Source organism: Oncorhynchus nerka, linkage group LG7 (assembly GCF_034236695.1).
Source record: "Oncorhynchus nerka isolate Pitt River linkage group LG7, Oner_Uvic_2.0, whole genome shotgun sequence".
Taxonomy (NCBI): domain Eukaryota; kingdom Metazoa; phylum Chordata; class Actinopteri; order Salmoniformes; family Salmonidae; genus Oncorhynchus; species Oncorhynchus nerka.
Genome location: NC_088402.1, coordinates 26,503,507 through 26,524,761, shown reverse-complemented (window position 1 = coordinate 26,524,761; position 21,255 = coordinate 26,503,507). Strand labels below are relative to the sequence as shown.

Sequence of the window (21,255 nt, the reverse complement as noted above, 5' to 3'; positions counted from 1 at the left end):
CATTTTAAACAGATATTACCACAGTTATTAGTCTCGGTTTATATTTTAAACATCATTGAGTGCATTACATTGCATTGACATGATTCCAACAATGAGAGAATTTGTTTGACAATGTATTATTACAAGGGGTTCAGTACACTACAGAACCCCTGTGAGTAGAAGGCATAGCTTATTTAGTCAAGCAGCGCCCCATAGTGGCTATCGTGAGAAATATGCGCACCTTTCACTTTCGGTTTTCTCGAAATGCATAGTGACGACCTTTGTTTTGAACGAACGACTACACTAGATAGATAGGTAAGTTTAGGTTCGAATCACACCATTTTTAGGAAAAGGAAAACACAAGACGTTCTGTAAAATGCTAAACTTGCGTCAGTATCTTTGCTATGTGCTTTCTTAGAGGACAAACTGGTGGAAAACGAGTGTGAAACTCTGACAGGGATTAAAACAACATTGCCAAAGAAATCACATTGATTGGGAGAACTTCTTCGTTAACTGACATATCCTTAAACAGTTCATCTAATGTAAGAATATATTGCGTTGAATGGAATATTTCGTACTGTTAATATGCTTACTTTCAGTAACCTACATGGCCTTTATAGTCTCCATTACTTGCATGATGTGGTTTCAACTTCGGTCACGTTGCTCATCTCTTTCTCCAGTGTTGACAGAACTTCACAATGGATGGTATAGCCGTGGAGGTTCTTGGCGTCCCCAATATCTTTGCCTCTGATAGAATGGTTGACAAGCTCACGATACACTTCCTGCGACCACGGAACGGGGGAGGAGAGGTGGAGAGAGTGCTGTTTCCATCTGATAGCCCGGGACAGGCCTTTGTCATATTTGAGAAACCAGAAGGTAGGCGATCTACTGTAACTGATGGCGGGGTAACTTACATATATTCAGTGGCTGAACTAGACATGAAGGGGATCAGGGACAAAAATGGATGCAATTAATATATGTCACAATATTAGTAGGTGTTAATTAAAGTAGGCTACTCTTTCCCCCTGAATTTATTGATACATAAAACCACCACAAATACGTGATGATTTCTTTAACCTACCCTCTCTCTTTTGCAGTGGCTGCCCATGTCTCGCGGTTGACCCATGTGTTGGAGGTGGACCAACAACAATTTTGTCTCAAAGTCAGAATAGTTGACAGGCCTGAGGTAGGGAAAAGCCCCCGTCCCTTGTATTACATATCATATTGTCATATTGTTCAAGTGTAATTAAATCATAATGTTTATCTTGTTTTGTTTTATTTTTATGTGTATCACAGGTGGACATGCCAGTCAAGGCAACTCTGGATGTGAGAATGTTCCCCAGTGACAGAGAGGTGCGGCGACTCCTAGACATCCATGGCTTTAAGGTGAACGAGCTTCAACATGGTCAGCTGCGTGTCCAGGGCTCCTTTCTGAAGCTCAGAGCAGTGAAGGCCAAACTGCAGCAGCTCCTACACCAAGACAACCAGCCCCAATACAACCCTTCCCCACCTAGCCTCAGTGGCCATGCCTCTGGGACCTACAAAGCCTCCACCAGGATGCACCACACCAATGGCACTGCAATGCATGCTGGGAACATGAGTCCTATGTATTCTGGGAGTAGGAGTCCTATTTCAGTCAATGAAGAGCAGTTTACACATGTCCTGCAGTCTTCTTCCCCTACCAACTATTCACGGGACTCAGGGTCACCTTGTAGCCTCTCCAGCCCCCGGAGTGACAACCTATCTCCCAGTCTTCTGGAACCAGGGTATGGGGCCAATGTGACCCACAGGAAGAACCCATCTCCCAGCAGGTCTCGCAGTGTGGTCTCCTTCCTAATGGACGCAGATGTGCTCCGATATGCCCAGTGCGTCAGGAAAAAAGACATTGATACAATTCTTGGAAGCAACAACATTCAAATGAATGTGCAGCCTAGTGAATGTTCCGATATCAGTTCTGTTAGCCTCGAGGGGAAGAACCCAAAGACTGCTATGGAAAAGCTGCAAGACTATCTCACTACACTCAACTCAACACTACGCACCCAAGAAATCCCACTGGGAACAATCGATCACAACGGGCAGGTTAGAATTAGTAAACTGATTCAGAGGTTTAATAGTGTTTATCCTACTGTCCTCGTCAATCAGGTCGGAGATATTCTCCGCCTTGTAGGGCCTTCCAGGGACAGTTATGACATGATGCAGATTCTCTTGGGAAAACCCCTAGAACTTCCACCAGCCGGGCGAACAGGGAGGGCACTGGACAGGGGCTCAAGGGACAGGAGAAGCAGTTCTCTATCGAGTCTGCCCAAAAGGAAGGATACCCCCATCCCATGGGACCCTGCCCCTGTGTCTGCTGCTGTACCAGATTACTCCCCCTCAAAGTACCAGGGTGACTCTGGGCATGGAAGGACTGTACAGAGGGCTGGAAGCCCAGTACCCTATACATCCACCCCCAGTCACAGGGGAAGAAGTCACTCTGATTCACAGGAGAAAGTAAAGGAGCAGAGAGTAACACAGAGGGACTTCTCGAGGCAAGAAAGGGTGGATGATGTGGTAGGGCCCTCTGCTGGAGCTCAGATGCCAGTGATGAAAAAGAAGTCATTACTTCCCAAAATTCCTACAGACAAAGCAGGTTGGATGGATGTGCTATCAAGGAAAAAAAAGAAAAAGCCATAACAAGTCACTAGTTTACATTCTGACACCTATAATAAAATTGGCTTTAGCTGTTTATTTCTTGAATATCTTATATGTCATGATGTGGGGCATAAAATTGATTATGACAGATTCTAATATGTTCTTTCTTATGGTCTGTTTTGAAACTATTATTGTTAATAAATGTGGTTGATTTTATTTATATTTATTGAGGGTTAAAGAGTATGACAAATGTATTATATTTGTCAATCTTTTTTGTTGCTGTGATATTTGTTATTATTTTCATTGTGTTTGAGACTAAATCACTTTCGAAAGGTTTTGTATAAAATATGCAAATGAAAACGCAATTCGTTTCTGGAGTAGACTTTCAATGTAGCCTAATGATGAATCATAATCTATCTGTGTTGATTATTTGGAACAATTTGCCTATTCTGGGATGATCTCATTCAATCACTTGTGGAAACTGTCATGGAATGTGTTAATTTAAATTCTTCACATAGATTAAAATCAACATATTCTCTCTTTAGAATTGGCATTGACTCCACATTCCACTTAATTCTGTTACTATATCAGTCTGCCTCTATGCTTTTGCCTTAGTATCTGGTTGTGTGCTTCTTGTCAGACTGATTCTGTGTGTGTAACTTCTGGACTCAAGAGTGTCATGTTGTGTGATGATGGGGCCAGAAGCAGATGAGAGAGGAAGTGCTCACTGACGCAGCCATCCCCCCCTCTCTACACAGGATGTGAGGCGGCCCCACGCAGTCGACATGACAGAACACAAGGCACACTGACAGAGGACGTGCTGATCAGAGATAAGCGGGTTAGGAGGGGGTGAGTGGTAGTGCAGTCTATGGAATGATACTTATGAGGTAATGGGGCATGTTCTTAATATTATGAAAAAACATTAAGAACACCTTCCTTATATTGACTTGCAACTCCCCCTTTTGCCCTCAGAACAGCTTCAATTCGTCATGGACTGCAATGTGTCGAAAGCGTTCCACAGGGATGCTGGCCCATGTTGACTCCTGGAGTGTTGCAGTTCTTGACACACGTACACAATCCATGTCTCAATTGTCTCAAGGCTTAAAAATCTTTAACCTGTCCCCCCCTTCATCTACACTGATTGAAGTGGTTTTAATACGTGACGTCAATAAGGGATCATACTGTAGGGTTCACCTGGATTCACCTGGTCAGTCTAAGTCATAATGTTTTGTACACTCAAGACAATTCAGTTTTTTCCCCCCAATTACTGGCAAAAGAGCTAATCTGACTGTTAAAAAATACTGTTAGTGTAAAAATAGAATGAGGCTGCCTGTGTAAACGCAGCTTTAGAGAAGCAAAAACCACTCCAAGCCAATGAGTGCTATGAGGTTTTATGTTGAGGTCCATTGCCTCATCATACACTGTTTCCCAAACAACGTTGGTTCACACGTAGAAAAACAAATAGCTGAGTTCAAATGTAAGATGTTAGATGACCACCAACGACTAAGGCCGCGACTCAGAGGCTGACAGAAGTACACTGACTGAAATGTCAGAAAACAGATTTAGTTTGTTAACTACATTTTATTATTTGGCAATATTGACAAAGACTGAACCGCTCTTTGTCCTCTCATACACTGATGCCACCCCCACACAATGTATCACCATCCTTTTCCAGAGGTTGGTAGAAGACTGCTCTTCATACGTTCTGACTCATGTCTGGAGCCAGATTACCTGTCCTGCATTGGGAAATACCATACTGTTGAAACAGAGTGGAAATCTTGGTTGTCTACACAGGAATCGGTCAATCCCGCAAATTTCGCAGAAATATTTTGCCTTCAATTATGATGTGGTTTAATGTCTGATAAGGATGAGCCTGATGTCTAGCTCATGACAAACCCCAGGGGGATGATGAATGCTGCTATGGAGTCAGAAGCAGGAAATGCCCTGATCCTTCCCAGGAGATAAGGGAACGTTGTTCTCAAATTTACAGCAGATTTCCAGGATTAACTGTACATGGTTGGCAGTGGAGAGAGCCTATGTGTCTGTTCTGTTTTTATTTTCTGTCAAATATGTGAAGTCTTAACAGAAAAAAGAGGCATGCAAAGGGAGGCTGAAAGACAGAGAGAAGGAAAGAGAGAGTGAGAGAGCTCGAAAGATGGAGATACACGCAAAGTATGGCGGAAAGAGAGAAAGAGACAGTGAGAGGGAGAGCCTGAGAGAGCTTCTGCAATCTCCCACGGAAACAAGGAGGTCTGGAGGCCTGTGGCAGGAAAAGGAGGATGCAGAAGTGCTGTATGTATTTAATGATAGCTCTTCTCTGTCCTGTTATGTACACTATATATACACTACAAACACAACACACACACACTCACTCTCCCACTAAGCCACAGACATCAATTAAACATCTATTCCATGTTGGTTCAATGTAATAATGTTGATTCAACCAGTGTGTGTCTTCAGCTCTCTCTCACACACACACTCACAAACTCACATACACACACCACTGAGAGGATGACGTGCTGCAGCATGCCGACCACAGCCCTCAGTGACTTGACTAAGCAGCACACCATCCCAGAATCCACCACACCACAAAAGAACAGACTTACGCCACACCCACAGCACGCTACCGGGCCCCAGCAGCACTTGTCTGCCTGCCTTCACTTCTCTCTCTTGTCTCTTCAGTCCTCGTTCGTTCCTTCCTCTCTGTTTATCTGTCTGTCCGTCAGGATGGCGGAGCTGGAGGGTCTGGAGTTTGGGAAGTCGGATTTTGTCCTTCTGGATGAGGTGAACATGGAGCAGTTTATGGAGAATCTGAAGTTAAGGTAAGTCCTGATTGTAGAGTCTCCTCTGGTAGAGATGAGGTAGAGGGGAGGAGGAAGCAGCTGTCTGTAACACAGGGATGGAGATTAATCTGTCATGGGGACACCTACTGATGACTTTGTGGGCCCTCAAATCTTGTATATGTATCTGTTATCTCAAACTGTCTGTTTGTGTGCTTGTAGGGTTGTGATGTCACAGCTTGATATTTGAGAGCTCTGTTGTCAGAGAGTGTGTACTCATCAGCCTCACAACAATGGCAACTTTTCAGGGCCTCTCTTATAGGAGTGTTATAAACTCTTTGTTTGTACAAGAACCACGGTGAAGAAGTTGACTTGTAGAGAACGTGAGAGAGAGAGAGAGACAGGAAAAGGAGAAGGATGAGTCATTTCTGGTTTGACTTTCCCGCCCACCTTCAGTGGTTGCGATATGAACTTGTAATGTTCAGTTAGTTGCTATCACCATAGAAACGGTCACATAAATAGATGCATTGTAAGTCAAGAATACGTCATCAACCCATTGATCAAGAACTGAGTCCAAACTCGTTTTGTTTGACTTCACACTAACGGGAACTACTTTCCTGTAAAAGCCCACCCTTTCTGATTGGTTTTCTCAGTGACGTATTCTGTTGCGTTTGAGTGAATCAGGTGACCTTTTTTTCCTCTATTTTGGGTGTGGTGTGACTGACTGCATCTGCTGCTAAATTCACCCTTCTCAGCATCTCTCCATTCCAACACTTGTCAGACAGCACATCTCGCTTTTATCTCTCAAGTTTGGTAACGTCGTGACATGCCCTTCTCTTGAGACAGTATTGAGAAACCACATAGCACCACATCTTTAGAATCCAGTGGACGCCTAGGAGTTAGAGTAGAATATCACTCAAGAATTTACAGTGGCCAAACATGTCAATTATTTATTTTATACAGCTCACAGATTCTTAGCAAATGAACACTAGTTTCATATCACTTTTGTCATCATAGTCCACAGGTGCGTTTGAGATGGCATCCTATTCCCTTTCCTATATAGTGGGTCAAAATTAGTGCACTATAGGGAATGAATAGGAAATAGGATCCTGTTTCACATGTAGCCCATGTGTTTTAGTCAGGCCTTTGCCCTAGAAGGTAAGCTAGGCAATACATGCAACAAATTCTTATTCCCTGAAGCTCCCATTCATTTGATCATGCCCTGCCTGACCAGACTTGCCCCATGGCAATGTCTGGAGAAACATTCAGGGCCACTTGATGTTAGATAGGAATTTATAAAATAAAGCTTTCCTGTAATATTGCCCATCAAGATACTATTAGGATCAGTCATTGTCACTTCCTGGTCTTAGTATACATCTAATATACACTGTAAATGACTGTTTGTGCCCATATTTGTATCACAGGTTGTGACATTTACAGTATTTTTGGTTTAGAAGCAAATAGAGTTGATTAATGACTTCATGCATATTGTATTTTTACACATAGAAACAGACAATTCTGTGTAATTTCATCAGAATAGGTGCCACAACAAGTCAAACCAATACCCAGGAAGATTAAACAAGGTGAAGGAAGTGACACCTCTTGTGGGTTGTCACTAATTATCACAGCCACAAAGTCATAATTATGGCTAAACTCCACCCATTAAACCTAACTCTAACTCTAACCTTAAACATAGTGCTGTTGAAACTGACTTTATGGCTGAGTTTTCTAGTGGAAACCCCTCTTGAGCCATAATTTGTACATACTTCCTGTTCTCACTTCCCACCTGTGTCACTTCCTGTCCTTTGGGGCGTGTTCCCTTGAGGGTGAGAGGTCTGACTTTAGGTGCAAAAATATGTTGTCGTTTTTATGTCAGGGTGTTTCTCTGTAAAATAGGTTATCTAATGTCTATGTAAACATCTCTCTCTCTGGTGTTGATGGGGTGGAGACTTAGATACTGACTGTTGAATGTGGTGTGGGTATTTGTAGGCTATATATAGCCTATATAAATAAGCATTGCTGTGACACAAATTATTCTGGTCCCCCTTGTTACAGTGTTATTATCACGATTTGGCTTTTTCATATCAAAATTATGTTTCTGTTGTGGACATTGATACTTGGACAGTTTTCAAGTCAGTTCAAGTATACTCAAATGCTACTCGAAGACATTACATAAAAATATAAAACCATACTTAAAAAAGCTACAATAAATTCAACTCTGTCTCTGTGTTTGTGTGTGTGCCTGGCAGGTTTGAGAAAGCCCGTATCTACACCTTCATAGGTGAAGTGGTGGTGTCAGTCAATCCTTACAAACAGATGGACATCTACGGTAAAGAGGCCATCGACGCGTACCGCGGCCGGGAGCTGTACGAGAACCCACCCCACCTGTATGCTGTGGCCGACGCTGCGTACAAGGCCATGAAGAGACGGGCCAAAGACACCTGCATCGTCATATCAGGTCTGTCTCAGACTCCAGTCTCCTACTCTTTTCATTCATTCATTCATTCATTCATTCCATCTCATGCTCCAACCATCGTCTTTTACCTAGTTTACCACAGTCCTGCTCAGCTTGTTTGACTCACACCTGGCTGGTTTCTGAGCAGGTCAGAAGGCATGGTGCATGAATACTTTTTTAACTGGCTATGTCCTGTTCATATAAAATTGAGGACAGTTTTGTTGATTTATGTATGTAATATTTCTAAGGGCACTATCATGTGATGGAACATTCATGCCACAGTATTGCTTCCTGGCGTATACAGTAGCACCCTTTTATCAATAGTTTACTGAGGGAAGTAGAACTGAGCAGGGTCCCTAATCTATTCACAGTCTGTCCTGTTGCAGACCCCATCATGCCACTCTGTCTGTCTATGAGGTTTTCTCGTTTGAGCAAAAGTCTGTCCTCCGTCCTCTCTCCTCCATGACCCGGAAACCGATATGCGGTAGTGTGGTCGAGGAGTGTGTCAATTCGGCAAATGGAAGACAGTCCTCCTCTCCTCGATAGCCTCCTTTTGGTGAGGAAGCACAAGTGTACTGTATCCTACGAGTCCTACACTTGTGAGTCCTTCGCGGAAGAGTTTTGAAATCTGCCACAACCCCTTTGAATCAGCTGTTGTTTTCTCGAAGGAGAAAAGAATGCACACATGCTTAAAAAACGATATGCTACTTATCCCTTTATCTATAAAATGTCTTGCACAACTAGCTACATTTGTTTTTATCACTTTATTTAAAAAATGGGGGATTCCACCCTGTAAATGTAATTTGCCTGATGACGTGCGATTGAAGAAGGGGAGTTTCATTTCATACCAGCGCATTTTCATCTTATTTCCCTCTCCTTGCCACCACTCCTCGATTACTTTTGATATTTTTTAAAAGGAGGCCAGAGAGGACGGAGGAGAGAGGACACAGCTAATCTAATTGAGAAAAGGCCAATGTCTACAGTTTCTGAGTGTTCTCAGTTCCTCACTTCCTCCAGGATGCTTATTGGTCTTCACTGTTGCTGCAATGGTATTTTCTTAGTTGCACTAGCTCATAATGTCCTGTTTCCTCCTCTGCAGTGTGTAGCAGGCTACTTTACGGTCATAGAAAGAGGAATAGAAACATGGTGATTGGTGACTTACAGTCAATAACTCCTTTAAGAAAATTCATGCCATAAATACACTTCAGTTTACCATGTATGATCTCACATCATAGAAGTACAAATATACTGTATGTCTACTAATATATCCCGTATCTGTGGTAAAATACACAAGTAATGTACATATACTGCTATACGTGAGTTTCTTCTTTGTTATTGATGGTCTGTGTGTCCCAGGTGAGAGTGGAGCAGGAAAGACAGAGGCTAGCAAGTACATCATGCAGTACATCGCAGCTATTACCAACCCCAGCCAGAGAGCAGAGGTCGAGAGGTGAGTTAGTGTCAAATGTCAGGGGTCAGCAAGGTGTTGGGGGACAGGAGGCTCTCCTCTCCCAGTTAAATAACTACATCTTAGACTGGGTTACAAGTTTTGTTTCTGAAAGGAACTTCAGTATATTGCATTTAGTCTTATGCATCAGGCTTCCTCCCTAACCTCAGAAGTACAATAGCTCAGAGACAAGGTTATATTGTGTCAGTCTCAATGTCATAGACACAAATTCACAATTGAAGGGTGGAAAGGACTTCCAATTCACCTCTCTCTTTTTCTCTTCCTCTCCTCTCACTCTTTGGGCAACATTGTCACCTGATACTATCAATGATGACCACCCTCTCCTCTCTTACACAGTGTGAAGAACGTTCTGCTGAAGTCAAACTGTGTGCTGGAGGCCTTCGGTAACGCCAAGACCAACCGCAACGACAACTCCAGCCGCTTCGGCAAGTACATGGACATCAACTTCAACTTCAACGGGGACCCCACCGGCGGCCATATTAACAACTACCTGCTGGAGAAGGTAAGAGCAATATGATTAGATAGGATAGAGAGAGACATACAGTGATTGGCACTTGAAGTGAGGGGAAGGACTTAACAGATAGGGGGGGAGATTTGATTGGATGGTTTGAACAGAGGTCGTATTTATAGGCCAAGTTTCCCAGACACAGATTAAGCCTTGTCCTGGACTACAAACGGAGATTGAACATGCCTTTTAGTGAAGGAATATATAATAGTGAGGGAATATACTTAATATGTGTCTGTGTCCATAGTCTTCTTTTGAAAAGTTATCCACTTTCTGGTCTTCATTTCGTGGTGGAACATATATGTTTGATAAAGGTGGTGAAGCAGAGAGAGGTGAGAAAGTGGGTCCGTGAATAGAAATGCCTGTGAATTACACCCTGTTCTGTTCTGGTTCTGTTGAATGATAATGAAGGGCTCGCCTGGGGGCATGATGAGATAGGTTGCTGTTTTTAATATTTTCTATGAGCCAGCCTATCACACCATCTGACACAGTGGGGCTGTGTGAACGACGGTGTCAACCATACTCACTGCACAGACGCAACCTTACTAACTGTGGCTCAGTGAACTGTCTGAACCCTGTTCTCCCGTCTTGTATTGGGAGTTCTGTGGTTGGTTAAACTTGCTGCCTGTGTGTATGTGTTTGTGTGTGTTTGTGTGTGTATTCATGGACTTTTCTCTGTTCTCACATGCAAAGTCAAGGGTTGTTCAGCAGCAGGGAGGAGAGAGGAACTTCCACTCCTTCTATCAGGTAAATATGGATCTTTACTGGTCAAACGTATGCACGCATGACTGTAAGACACTTTGGATAAAAGAGTCTGCTAAATGGCATATATTGTTAAAATAAAGTCATAAGTATGATTAATAATGGCTTAATGCTGTTTGGATCAGGACATGTTTGGCTGGATCAGGAAAGGAACACGTTGAAAATGCTATTTTCATTCGTTCTATTACAGATTCATCATTTGTAATGAATGTTTCCACATTTTCCCAATTCAACTTCTGTACTGTACTGTGTGTGTGTGTGTGTGTGTGTGTGTGTGTGTGTGTGTGTGTGTGTGTGTGTGTGTGTGTGTGTGTGTGTGTGTGTGTGTGTGTGTGTGTGTGTGTGTGTGTGTATTTCCACAGTTACTGCGTGGAGGTTCAAAGGAAATGCTGGGGTCACTTCACCTCCAGAATGATCCTGTCAACTATGTGTACACCAGAGAAGGAGCAGCCTCCACTGTGAGTTCTCCTTCACTCTTCTACAGTAGTTCCACAACCTTACCATGACATTGGTTGCTGGACAAAATGCATAGACACTCAACACTAATTTGTGAATACAGTGTTTCCACCTGTCTCTAAGAAAGGAAAGCAACGTAAAGTAAAGTAGAATAACGTTACATAACCTAGGGTAAGGTAGCGTAAAGTAGAATAACATTAAATAGCCCAGGGTAAAGTAAAGTAAAGTAAAGTAACGTCAAGTAGAATAACATTCAATAGCCTATTGTAAAGTAAAGTAACGTAAAGTAGAATAACATTAAATAACCTAGGGTAAAGTAAAGTAACGTAAAGTAGAATAACATTAAATAGCCTAGGGTAAAGTAAAGTAACGTAAAGTAAAGCAGAGTAACATTAAATAGCCTAGGGTAAAGTAAAGTAATGTAAAGTAAAGTAGAATAACATTAAATAGCCTAGGGTAAAGTAAAGTAACGTAAAGTAGAATAACATTAAATAACCTAGGGTAAAGTAAAGTAACGTAAAGTAGAATAACATTAAATAGCCTAGGGTAAAGTAAAGTAACGTAAAGTAAAGCAGAGTAACATTAAATAGCCTAGGGTAAAGTAAAGTAATGTAAAGTAAGGTAGAATAACATTAAATAACCTAGGGTAAAGTAACGTAAAGTAAAGTAGAATAACATTAAATAGCCTAGGGTAAAGTAAAGTAACGTAAAGTAAAGTAGAATAACGTTAAATAACTTAGGGTAAAGTAAAGTAAAGTAGAATAACATTAAATAGCCTAGGGTAAAGTAAAGTAACGTAAAGTAAAGTAGAGTAACGTTAAATAGCCTAGGGTAAAGTAAAGTAACGTAAAGTAAAGTAGAATAACATTAAATAACCTAGGGAGAAGTAAAGTAAAGTAAAGTAGAATAACGTTAAATAACCTAGGGTAGAGTAACGTAAAGTAGAGTAGTATAACGTTAAATAACCTAGGGCAAAGTAAAGTAACGTAAAGTAAAGTAGAATAACATTAAATAACCTAGGGAGAAGTAAAGTAAAGTGAAGTAGAATAACGTTAAATAACCTAGGGTAGAGTAACGTAAAGTAACGTAAAGTAGAATAACGTTAAATAACCTAGGGTAGAGTAACGTAAAGTAAAGTAGGATAACGTTAAATAGCCTAGGGTAAAGTAAAGTAACGTAAAGTAAAGTAGAATAACATTAAATAACCTAGGGAGAAGTAAAGTAAAGTAAAGTAGAATAACGTTAAATAACCTAGGGTAGAGTAACGTAAAGTAAAGTAGAATAACATTAAATAACCTAGGGTAGAGTAACGTAAAGTAAAGTAGAATAACATTAAATAACTTAGGGTAAAGTAAAGTAAAGTAGAATAACATTAAATAGCCTAGGGTAAAGTAAAGTAACGTAAAGTAAAGTAGAATAACATGAAATAACCTAGGGTAATGTAAAGTAACGTAAAGTAGAGTAGAATAAAGTTAAATAGCCTAGGGTAAAGTAACTTAAAGTAAAGTAGAATAACATTAAATAGCCTAGGGTAAAGTAAAGCAGAATAACATTAAATAACCTAGGGTCAAGTAACGCAAAGTAAAGTAGAATAACATGAAATAACCTAGGGTAAAGTAAAGTAACGTAAAGTAAAGTAGAATAACGTTAAATAACCTAGGGCAAAGTAACGTAAAGTAAAGTCGAATTATGTTAAGTAACCTAGGGAGACGTAAAGTAACGTAAAGTAAAGTAGTTTAACGTTAAATAACCTAGGATTGAGTAACGTAAAGTAAAGTAGAATAACATTAAATTGCCTCAAGTAAAGTAAAGTACTAAAACATTAAATAGCCTAGGGTAAAGTAAAGTAACGTAAAGTAAAGTAGTATAACATTAAATAACCTAGGGTAAAGTAACGTAAAGTAAAGTAGTATAACATTAAATAACCTAGGGTAATGTAAAGTAAAGTAGTATACCATTAAATAGCCTAGGGTAAAGTAAAGTAACGTAAAGTAGTATAACATTAAATAACCTAGGGTAATGTAAATTAAAGTAGTATACCATTAAATAGCCTAGGGTAAAGTAAAGTAAAGTAGTATAGCATTAAATAGCCTAGGGTAAAGTAAAGTAACGTAAAGTAAAGTAGTATACCATTAAATAGCCTAGGATAAAGTAAAGTAACGTAAAGTAAAGTAGTATAACATTAAATAACCTAGGATAAAGTAACGTAAAGTAAAGTAGTATACCATTAAATAGCCTAGGGTAAAGTAACGTAAAGTAAAGTAGTTTAACATTAAATAACCTAGGGTAAAGTAACGTAAAGTAAAGTAGTATAATATTAAATAACCTAGGGTAAAGTAAAGTAACATAAAGTAAAGTAGTATACGATAAAATAGCCTAGGGTAAAGTAACGTAAAGTAAAGTAGTATAACATTAAATAACCTAGGGTAAAGTAAAGTAATGTAAAGTAAAGTAGAATAACGTTAAATAGCCTAGGGTAAAGTAACGTAAAGTAACGTAAAGTAGAATAACATTAAATAACCTAGGGTAAAGTAAAATTATGTAAAGTAAAGTATAATAACATTAAATAACCTAGGGTAAAGTAAAGTAATGTAAAGTAAAGTAGAATAACGTTAAATAGCCTAGGGTAAAGTAAAGTAACGAAAAGTAAAGTAGAATAACATTAAATAACCTAGGGAGAAGTAAAGTAAAGTAAAGTAGAATAACGTTAAATAACCTAGGGTAGAGTAACGTAAAGTAAAGTAGTATAACGTTAAATAACCTAGGGTAGAGTAACGTAAAGTAGAATAACATTAAATAACCTAGGGTAAAGTAACGTAAAGTAAAGTAGAATAACGTTAAATAACTTAGGGTAAAGTAAAGTAAAGTAGAATAACATTAAATAGCCTAGGGTAAAGTAAAGTAACGTAAAGTAAAGTAGTATACCATTAAATAGCCTAGGGTAAAGTAAAGTAACGTAAAGTAAAGTAGAATAACATTAAATAGCCTAGGGTAAAGTAAAGTAACGTAAAGTAAAGTAGAATAACATGAAATAACCTAGGGTAATGTAAAGTAACGTAAAGTAGAATAAAGTTAAATAGCCTAGGGTAAAGTAACTTAAAGTAAAGTAGAATAACATTAAATAGCCTAGGGTAAAGTAAAGCAGAATAACATTAAATAACCTAGGGTCAAGTAACGCAAAGTAAAGTAGAATAACATGAAATAACCTAGGGTAAAGTAAAGTAACGTAAAGTAAAGTAGAATAACGTTAAATAGCCTAGGGTAAAGTAAAGTAATGTAAAGTAAAGTAGAATAACATTAAATAGCCTAGGGTAAAGTAACGTAAAGTAAAGTAGAATAACATTAAATAGCCTAGGGTAAAGTAAAGTAACGTAAAGTAAAGTAGAATAACGTTAAATAACTTAGGGTAAAGTAAAGTAAAGTAGAATAACATTAAATAGCCTAGGGTAAAGTAAAGTAACTTAAAGTAGATTAACATTAAATAGCCTAGGGTAAAGTAAAGTAAGATAAAGTAAAGTAGTATAACATTAAATAACCTAGGGTAAAGTAAAGTAATGTAAAGTAAAGTAGAATAACGTTAAATAGCCTAGGGTAAAGTAACGTAAAGTAACGTAAAGTAGAATAACATTAAATAACCTAGGGTAAAGTAAAATTATGTAAAGTAAAGTATAATAACATTAAATAACCTAGGGTAAAGTAAAGTAACGTAAAGTAAAGTAGAATAACGTTAAATAGCCTAGGGTAAAGTAAAGTAACGTAAAGTAAAGTAGAATAACATTAAATAACCTAGGGAGAAGTAAAGTAAAGTAAAGTAGAATAACGTTAAATAACCTAGGGTAGAGTAACATAAAATAAAGTAGTATAACGTTAAATAACCTAAGGTAGAGTAACGTAAAGTAGAATAACATTAAATAGCCTAGGGTAAAGTAACGTAAAGTAAAGTAGAATAACGTTAAATAACTTAGGGTAAAGTAAAGTAAAGTAGAATAACATTAAATAGCCTAGGGTAAAGTAAAGTAACGTAAAGTAAAGTAGAATAACGTTAAATAACCTAGGGTAGAGTAACGTAAAGTAAAGTAGTATAACGTTAAATAACCTAGGGTAGAGTAACGTAAAGTAGAATAACATTAAATAGCCTAGGGTAAAGTAACGTAAAGTAAAGTAGAATAACGTTAAATAACTTAGGGTAAAGTAAAGTAAAGTAGAATAACATTAAATAGCCTAGGGTAAAGTAACGTAAAGTAAAGTAGAATAACGTTAAATAACTTAGGGTAAAGTAAAGTAAAGTAGAATAACATTAAATAGCCTAGGGTAAAGTAAAGTAACGTAAAGTAAAGTAGAATAACATTAAATAGCCTAGGGTAAAGTAAAGTAACGTAAAGTAAAGTAGAATAACATGAAATAACCTAGGGTAATGTAAAGTAACGTAAAGTAAAGTAGAATAAAGTTAAATAGCCTAGGGTAAAGTAACTTAAAGTAAAGTAGAATAACATTAAATAGCCTAGGGTAAAGTAAAGCAGAATAACATTAAATAACCTAGGGTCAAGTAACGCAAAGTAAAGTAGAATAACATGAAATAACCTAGGGTAAAGTAAAGTAACGTAAAGTAAAGTAGAATAACGTTAAATAACCTAGGGTAGAGTAACGTAAAGTAGAATAACATTAGGGTTAGGGTTAGGGTTAGTAGGGTAAAGTAGATTGACGTTAAATAGCCTAGGGTACAGTAACATAAAGTAAGGGAACCTAATGTAAAGTTAAGTAAAGAGAAGCAAATACTGTTCTGTAGTCTGTAATTTACCTCTCTCTTTCTCTGTAGACATCCAACAATGACCGGTCCAATCACAGGGCTGTGCTGAGTGCCTTGCAGGTGATTGGCTTCTCAGAGGAGGAGATCGACTCCATCTACAGGATCCTGGGGACCATCCTCATCCTGGTTGGTTGTATTCAGTAGATTCTTGGTCACATTTCTATTGGCCATACATACCAAATGATACCTGAATGGTCCAACGCAACTATAACACCGTAGCATGTTGGTTACTTACATTATTGGTGCCCATCTCTAAACTAAGAGCTAGTGTTAATGGTTCAGTGGAGTAAAACTTAGCATGCTTGACAGATATTTATTTGATTCATTAGGATCCCCATTAGCCAACGCCAATGGCAACAGCTAGTCTTACTGGGGTCAGAGACAACGAAAAAGACATTACAGACAAAATACTGTACTTTACAATTGACATACATTTAAAAACATGAACATGCTGTGTGTGCGTGTGTGTGTGTGTGTGTGTGTGTGTGTGTGTGTGTGCGCGCATCTATCAGTTACACATACATGTCAGTTGATACACAGATAAAGGAACATTTAATATCCTCGTTGGAAACTATATTACTTCTTAGTACATATCTTGCAATTTACTTGCGAAATAAAGTTCAACCCTGTGATCTATGATTTATACCAAATCCAGTTGTATAATACTAGGATCATGAACTGTGTTTCTGCCACTCCCCAGGGCAACCTGCAGTTTGAGACAGACAGTGAGAGTGTCCAAGTGGTGGGTTCGGAGGCTGTGAGTCACATCGCTGGGCTGACCACCACAGAGCCAGACAACGTAACTAAGAGCCTGCTGTACCGCACTGTGGCCACCGGGGGTGGAGAGGTCATAGAGAAGGGACACACTGAAAAGGAGGCCTGCTTCGGCCGGGACGCTTTTGCCAAGGTACTGGGCTGGTCACTATTAGCACAGCAAGACTTGTCTTCATAAATGACAAATCCCATCAATGTTGACTCATTATTGTGTACTGCATAATCTCTGTCTTTCGTTCTCTCTCTCTCTCTCTCTCACACTCTTTCTCTCTCTCTCTCTCTCTCTCTCTCTCTCTCTCTTTCGTTCTCTCTCTTTCTGTCTCTCTCTCACTCTTTCTCTCTCTCTTTTTTTCTCTCTCCTGCTCTATGTTGGTTCTTTAGGCTCTCTATGAGAGATTGTTTTGTTGGATTGTGGCTCGTATCAATGCTGTTATTGAGGTGAAAGACTACAACCCAGTGCTCCATGGGAAAAACACAGTCATCGGAGTGCTGGATATTTACGGCTTTGAAATCTTCGACAACAACAGGTTAGACTCTCCAATAGTATCTATCTACCTTCTCCTCCCTGTCCATGTATTTACAATCTTGTGAGTTATCAGGATGGTGGATCAACCTTGTATTTAACCAGATGGATATATCTTGATATAAATATTTCTCACAATATCTATAATTTCAAACTTTTTGAAACCTCTCTGAAGATTGTATTTATTAAAAATGTATGGTAGTCATGGTGACTACATGATCTGTTGTTCCATGTTGAAACCTGTGTTTCTGTGTTGTCGTCGGGCAGCTTTGAACAGTTCTGTATTAACTACTGTAATGAGAAGCTGCAGCAGCTCTTCATCGAGCTGATCCTTCGCCAGGAACAAGACGAGTACCAGAGAGAGGGTATCACCTGGCAGCATGTGAGACACACACGTGCACGCGGACTAACACAAACACATGCCCACACAGATGCGCATGCACGCAGAAACACACTTTCTTTCTTTTTTTCCTTCTTTATTTCTTTCTTTCTTTCTTTCTTTCTTTCTTTCTTTCTTTCTTTCTTTCTTTCTTTCTCTCTCTATCTATCTCTCTCTTGTTTCTCTCTCTCTCTCCACAAACACACTCCCATAAGCAACACATGCAGTATTCAGAAGCCTACATCTAACAGTTCCTCTCCCCCTGTGTGTTTCCAGATTGACTACTTTAACAACCAGATCATCGTGGACCTGGTGGAACAGCCCCATAAGGGCATCATCTCTGTGTTGGACGAGGCCTGTCTCACTGTGGGCAAGGTGACAGACACCATCTGCCTGGAGAGCATGGATGCTAAGCTGGGACAACACCCTCACTACACCTCCCGCAAGGTGGGTCAGACGAGCAACGCTGCCTTCAATAGAATAAACTATATTCTATTCTATGTTATTCTCTTCTATTCTAATCTATTCTATGTTATTCTCTTCTAATCTAGTCTATTTTATTCTCCCAGGCCATACTTCGAACACAAATACCTCAACATTTCCTCTCTACAGCTCCTATAACCATGTCCCTATAACCATAAAATTGTAATTCCTTCTGCAACTTACACTAAAAACCCACAATGTGAATTATGCTGAGGTACCCCAATCCTTCCTCTACCTCACTGAATATGTCTTCTCTCCATTACTGTCTTCATTATACTGCAACACTCCCATCAGGACCCCATTGATGGTTTAAGAATGGCTTTAACACCCCACTGGTGTGATATTGTTAGTGCAGTTACACTGGATGGTCAATAGAGAGCAGGGTATCCATCCCACTATTTGCACTCTGTTGTGGTTTCGTTATACTTCAGAAGGCAGCTACATTCCATTGAGACCATCGAGACAGACAGTAGCATCCAATGGTAGTGGGTCTAAATATTCCACTTCCAACTACTGTAAGATGTCTTGATCTCTTGAAGAGATCTATGTGAGAGACATACGAGAGGTGTAAGAGATGATTGTATCCCCCTCGGCCAGCCTATATTACAGAGGGTAACTGTGATGATGATGATGAGGATGATGGTGATGATGATAAGAATGATGTTGACGATGGTGATGAGGAGGTTGATGATGATGATAATGGTGATGATGATGGTCACAATGGTGATGACGGTGATGATGATGGTCACAATGACAATGATGGTGATGATAGTGATGATGAAGGTGATGGTGATGATGATGATGATGATGGGGATACTATCTCCATTGTAGCTCACCCCATCAGACAAGACCATGGAGTTCCACAGAGACTTCCGTATCCGCCACTATGCTGGGGACGTCACGTGAGTCACATACTTGTATTTGCTGTAAAGTCACATACTCTATTCTCCTTCATCCCCTTTGACCATCCTGCTGTGTTCTCTCTGAAAAATGAAGTTCATTTAATTGGCTTGCCTTAAGGTTCCATGACTTTGTCCACACAGGGCATCTGAACACACAAAATACATTTAGATGATTTTCAATACATTTGGGGTGTTTTATTTAACTTTTGTACACATGTAGTGTTCCCAGTGAAACATGACCGGTCATTAGAAATGAATGGGTTGAGACTACTATTAGTGTATAAAATTGAGTTCAGGCACATGCCCATTCATCAGATGAACACACTTCCTCTCCACATGCATGTGTGTTTGAACACACACACACACACACACACACACACACACACACACACACACACACACACACACACACACACACACACACACACACACACACACACACACACCCCTCTCTCCCCTTCTTGGCTTTCATGGCAACCCCCACGGGAACCTTTCCCCAATGGAATCTTTCCCCCATGGGAACCACACCTGTTTGCATTCTCACAAACAATCGCAACATTGTTTCAATAATATATAGAACTTTTCCCGCAGCTCTAGTATATACAGCTTTTTTAAGGCCTTGCTCACAATTCGTTCTGTGGGAGCACAATGACCAAACGATATACTGTATGTGAGGCTCTTGATCATTTCTTTGATCATGACACTGGTGAGGAGGAGAGAGGCCAGGAAACTGACAGTGAAGATGCATTAGAGAAGAAAGTAGTGTGTGATAAATAGCACAATATGTTCATCTGAGTATTTGTTATAGACAAAATAATACATACATTATGCTCAGGTCAATAAATAGCAAGAACTTAAGTTGATAAAAATATCTAACACAACATTAGGTGATAATATATGTATTATTATGGATTTATAATCAGCTATAATGGGGCGTTCATTTTGAACCGGGAACACAGAATTAATTAACATGAAACGAACACAACAGGTGGGTTACGGCTGACTCAGCCTGCACTTAAACCACAACCATGACAGGAAACTATGGTGGTTCAACAGGTGAAATGTCATGATGATGTAATACAGGAAAGGTCATAGGTTATAGGACCTATAAGATGAATGTTGATTGGATGAAAAGTCAATGGCAGTGTAGCTAAATGGAGTCAAGCCAATACCAGCGCCAAGCCATTAGCGACTTGGCTAGCACTGTTGGCACTAGTATTGTGGGACCTACAGTAAAACATTTGAAATAGAAGGACATCGTCTTGTTGAGGGAGGGAGAGAGGAAGGGAGGGACGAGGGAGGGAGAGAGAGAGAGAGGAAGGAGGGAGGAATGAGGGAGGGAGGGAGGTAGGAGAGAACAGTGTCTTTCATAGGTTAACACTGTGGGTTTATCTAGTACCAGCGTATTTCATTGGCTAACACTGGGTTTTTTTCAAGTACAAGGGTCTGTCATTGGTTAAAACTGGGGGTTTATCCACTACTAGGGTCTTCCATTGGCTAACACTGAGGGTTTATCCAGTACCAAGGTCTTCCATTGGCTAACACTGGGGTTTATCCAGTAAAACGGTCTTCCATTGGCTTACAGTGGGTTTGAAGGGTCTACATTGCCCTCAATTTTAGAAATAGTAGGGCATCAAAGGAGCCAGGGAGGGAAAGAGGAAAGGATAGAGAGGGAGGGAGGCTTAGAGAGAGGAAGGATGGGAGAGAGAGAGAGAGAGAGAGAGAGAGAGAGAGAGAGAGAGAGAGAGAACCAGACTATTTCCCCTTAGAAAGTCTCGAGCAGTATTAATAAGGTAGAAGTTGAGTGCAGTGCCAAGTACATGTGACGAGAAATGACAGTCAGGGAATCGAGGTTAACATGATGTATAACATGACTTCAACACTGAGCAATTAGGCCATGTTTGGTTTACATTCATCCATCCCTGAATCCCCAGCTGGCTCACACATCACAGTCATGCCTTTTAGTGCATAACATGCTAGTGTACTAGTCTTCGCCTGCATCTGAAATGACACCTTATTCCCTATATAGGGCATTATTTTTGAGCAGGGCTCTGGTCCAAGGTAGTGCGATATATAGTTAAAAGGATTAGTAGACGTCGTTCCAGTACGACAGGGCTCCTGGGCGGCCAAGATGGAAGGCTCTCCTTGTCACTGTGTTGTCCTCGTCTGTCTGTCACTCTGTCACAGCCAGGACCCAGGGGAGAGCCTGCCCCAGCCTAGCTGTCATCCCCCGTAAGGTCCCTACACCTCTCCCCTGTGACTGCAACAGACCCCAACCTATCCCATCCCCTACTCCTGCTAAATATACCCTGCCTCGTCCCTGCCACCCCCCCATGTCACAACGCCACCCC

General features: G+C 40.0%; 2 protein-coding genes across 6 annotated transcripts in view; both read left to right on the top strand.

Annotated features, from left to right (window-relative positions):
- Positions 1 to 221: 221 nt before the first annotated feature.
- LOC115131386 (uncharacterized) lies at positions 222 to 4,267 on the top strand. 4 transcript variants are annotated; one of them, XM_029663076.2, is made up of 5 exons: positions 226 to 294; positions 398 to 521; positions 660 to 855; positions 1,077 to 1,165; positions 1,276 to 3,161. In XM_029663076.2, exons 3-5 carry the CDS (start codon positions 678 to 680, stop codon positions 2,650 to 2,652), a joined length of 1,644 nt encoding a protein of 547 aa, XP_029518936.2. In that variant the 5' UTR covers positions 226 to 294; positions 398 to 521; positions 660 to 677; the 3' UTR covers positions 2,653 to 3,161. The 4 variants fall into 4 exon arrangements, with proteins under 4 accessions (XP_029518937.2, XP_029518936.2, XP_029518938.1 ...); XM_029663078.2 differs by adding an exon at positions 3,369 to 4,267 and having other exon boundaries at positions 237 to 521; positions 1,276 to 1,365; XM_029663077.2 differs by lacking the exon at positions 398 to 521 and having other exon boundaries at positions 222 to 294.
- A 399-nt stretch (positions 4,268 to 4,666) lies between these two features.
- The window catches only part of LOC115131384 (unconventional myosin-Ig-like), a 65,023-nt gene continuing 48,434 nt past the window's right edge, over positions 4,667 to 21,255 (top strand). The window contains exons 1-13 of one of the 2 annotated variants that reach the window (XM_029663074.2): positions 4,667 to 4,902; positions 5,337 to 5,432; positions 7,640 to 7,848; positions 9,202 to 9,295; positions 9,650 to 9,815; positions 10,512 to 10,565; positions 10,943 to 11,038; positions 15,853 to 15,969; positions 16,544 to 16,750; positions 16,999 to 17,144; positions 17,408 to 17,522; positions 17,796 to 17,966; positions 18,834 to 18,904. In XM_029663074.2, the coding sequence (XP_029518934.1) occupies positions 4,766 to 4,902; positions 5,337 to 5,432; positions 7,640 to 7,848; positions 9,202 to 9,295; positions 9,650 to 9,815; positions 10,512 to 10,565; positions 10,943 to 11,038; positions 15,853 to 15,969; positions 16,544 to 16,750; positions 16,999 to 17,144; positions 17,408 to 17,522; positions 17,796 to 17,966; positions 18,834 to 18,904 (1,679 nt within the window). In that variant the 5' untranslated portion in view covers positions 4,667 to 4,765. Of the gene's footprint in view, positions 4,903 to 4,993; positions 5,433 to 7,639; positions 7,849 to 9,201; positions 9,296 to 9,649; positions 9,816 to 10,511; positions 10,566 to 10,942; positions 11,039 to 15,852; positions 15,970 to 16,543; positions 16,751 to 16,998; positions 17,145 to 17,407; positions 17,523 to 17,795; positions 17,967 to 18,833; positions 18,905 to 21,255 lie in introns of those variants that run through there. The other variant, XM_029663073.2, reaches the window with a different exon arrangement.